Source organism: Egretta garzetta, unplaced genomic scaffold (genome assembly GCF_000687185.1).
Source record: "Egretta garzetta isolate BGI_Z169 unplaced genomic scaffold, ASM68718v1 scaffold4, whole genome shotgun sequence".
Taxonomy (NCBI): Eukaryota; Metazoa; Chordata; class Aves; order Pelecaniformes; family Ardeidae; genus Egretta; species Egretta garzetta.
This window is the reverse complement of record NW_009259329.1, coordinates 2,472,140-2,473,943: the sequence shown is the minus strand read 5'-3', so window position 1 is coordinate 2,473,943 and position 1,804 is coordinate 2,472,140. Positions and strand designations below refer to the sequence as shown.

Sequence of the window (1,804 nt, the reverse complement as noted above, 5' to 3'; positions counted from 1 at the left end):
CCCCCACAAGCCCCTGCCTGCAGCCACACTTACGGTTTCCCTCCAGCAATGGTGGGGAGTGAAGATGAGATGGTGGAAGCCCTCAGGTGAGGGTGCGACTCAAAAGCCACCTGCACAAAGCAAAGGGCACAGGATGGCCCAAGCGCCCAGGAGGGGACAGGGAGGCTGGGGTCTCACCTTCCCCCCACATGCCCCGCGACAGGGCCAGCCCAGCTCTGCACAGGGTCCCTGCTTGCTGCTACTCCACATGCAAGTGACAAAGGCCAAAAGGGGCTCCCAAAGACACAGCCACGCACCAGTGGGACCAGTGGGGGCTTCTCTGAAGCTCAGCAGCTTCCACTGGCCCCACAACCCAGCCACCTCCAGCAGTGAGCCCCTCCTATGGCTGCACCCCCAGCTTGAGCTCATTGCAGCAGTGCAGGTACCACAGGTCAGGGACGCTGGATGCCCGGGACAGCGGGGGACGGGTGGCAGAGCCCACACATGCCGGCAGAGTGGGCCTGTCCCTCGGCGACTTACCATCGGGGACCGGCCGTACATGACGGTGCTGCTGACCTGCGGCGAGAGGTGGATGCCCATGTACATGCTGGGGGCTGGGAGCTCCCCGTTGAGGGTGGCGTGGGGCACCATCCCGAAGGAGGACGTGTAGGGGCCGGACAAACTCAGCGGGCTGCGGAGAGCTGTAGGAGGAGAGACCTGCTCGTTGGCCCGGCCGGCGGGTGTGAGCGAGCATCACCCGAGGGAAAGGGGCATCTGGCAGGAGCCAGGCAGCGGCGGCGGCGTCACCGCTGCACCGGGCCCAGCCATGCCTGGCACAACCCAGGGGATCAGGAGGAGGACAGGCAGGTTACGGCTTGGGAGCCAAAGACCAAAGGAGAGGGGCAGCCCTCGAGTCCCAGTGGTCAGGGACATGGGATGGGAGATCAAATGGCTCCGTCCCCCCAGAGGATGCACAGGGACCCGCTGCTAACCCACAGCAACCCTCACCACTGTGAGCTCACCCTCACTGCCAAGCCCTCGTCACTCTTGGCCAGGCCAAATTATTTGCAGTTGATGGCTGAGTGGCAACACCTCCAGGGTTTCGATGGTTTATTGAAATCAATTCCAATTCAATTCTTGCTAAACCGCTGTAATTTTCTGGCCAGGCAAGGGTTTAACATCTCCAGTCCTGGCTCTATTTCTCCCTTGGGCTAGCTGTCCTCCCCCCATCACCTTCGGGTCCCTCTGGCTAGACAGTGGCCAAGATGTTCCAGAGACCTCTTCCCAAGGCTTCCTTCAATGTCTTCAAGGAAACTGAGGCAGGAAAAGGGGGCATGGCCAGTTCACCATCAGCCACCAAAGAGGCCACTACCGAGAGCTCACCTGCCTCCTCTCTGCTTTCAGGAGAAGGTGGTCCCCATTGACAGGGGCTCCTGGGTCGGCTGGATCTCACCCAGAGTCTCTGCAGCACCCAGCGCTTGCAGATCCTCCCCCCCATGGAGATCCTCAACCCTATGGAGATCCTCAACCCTATGGAGGATCCTCACCCGCGCGGGGAGGCTGGCCACGTCATGGCCTCCTGCATCCCTGTGTGCCAGTGGTGGCACTTGGCCCCCCCTCCTGCCCCTGTAGCCAAGCCCTGAAGTGTGGGACTTCACAGGGCAACACCAAAATGATAACTTGTCAGAGAAAAATTATCATCTCCAGGCAAACACCCTACCCTCCCCCCCCGCCCCAAATGCCCGTAGCAGAGTTCCGCACATCGACACAGCGCCTCCAGGGGGTCTGAGCCCCCCCAGGGAAGCATCAGGAGCTGGGTCCATGG

At 61.6% G+C, this 1,804-nt stretch overlaps 1 protein-coding gene across 1 annotated transcript in view; it reads right to left on the bottom strand.

The window, feature by feature from the left end:
* The window catches only part of LOC104124432 (TLE family member 2, transcriptional corepressor), a 39,711-nt gene that overhangs the window by 1,980 nt on the left and 35,927 nt on the right, over nucleotides 1–1,804 (bottom strand). Inside the window, exons 10-11 of the mRNA XM_035892351.1 lie at nucleotides 520–680; nucleotides 34–110 (exon numbers count right to left, since the gene is read on the bottom strand). Of these exons, the coding sequence (XP_035748244.1) occupies nucleotides 34–110; nucleotides 520–680 (238 nt within the window). The remainder of the gene's footprint in view (nucleotides 1–33; nucleotides 111–519; nucleotides 681–1,804) is intronic.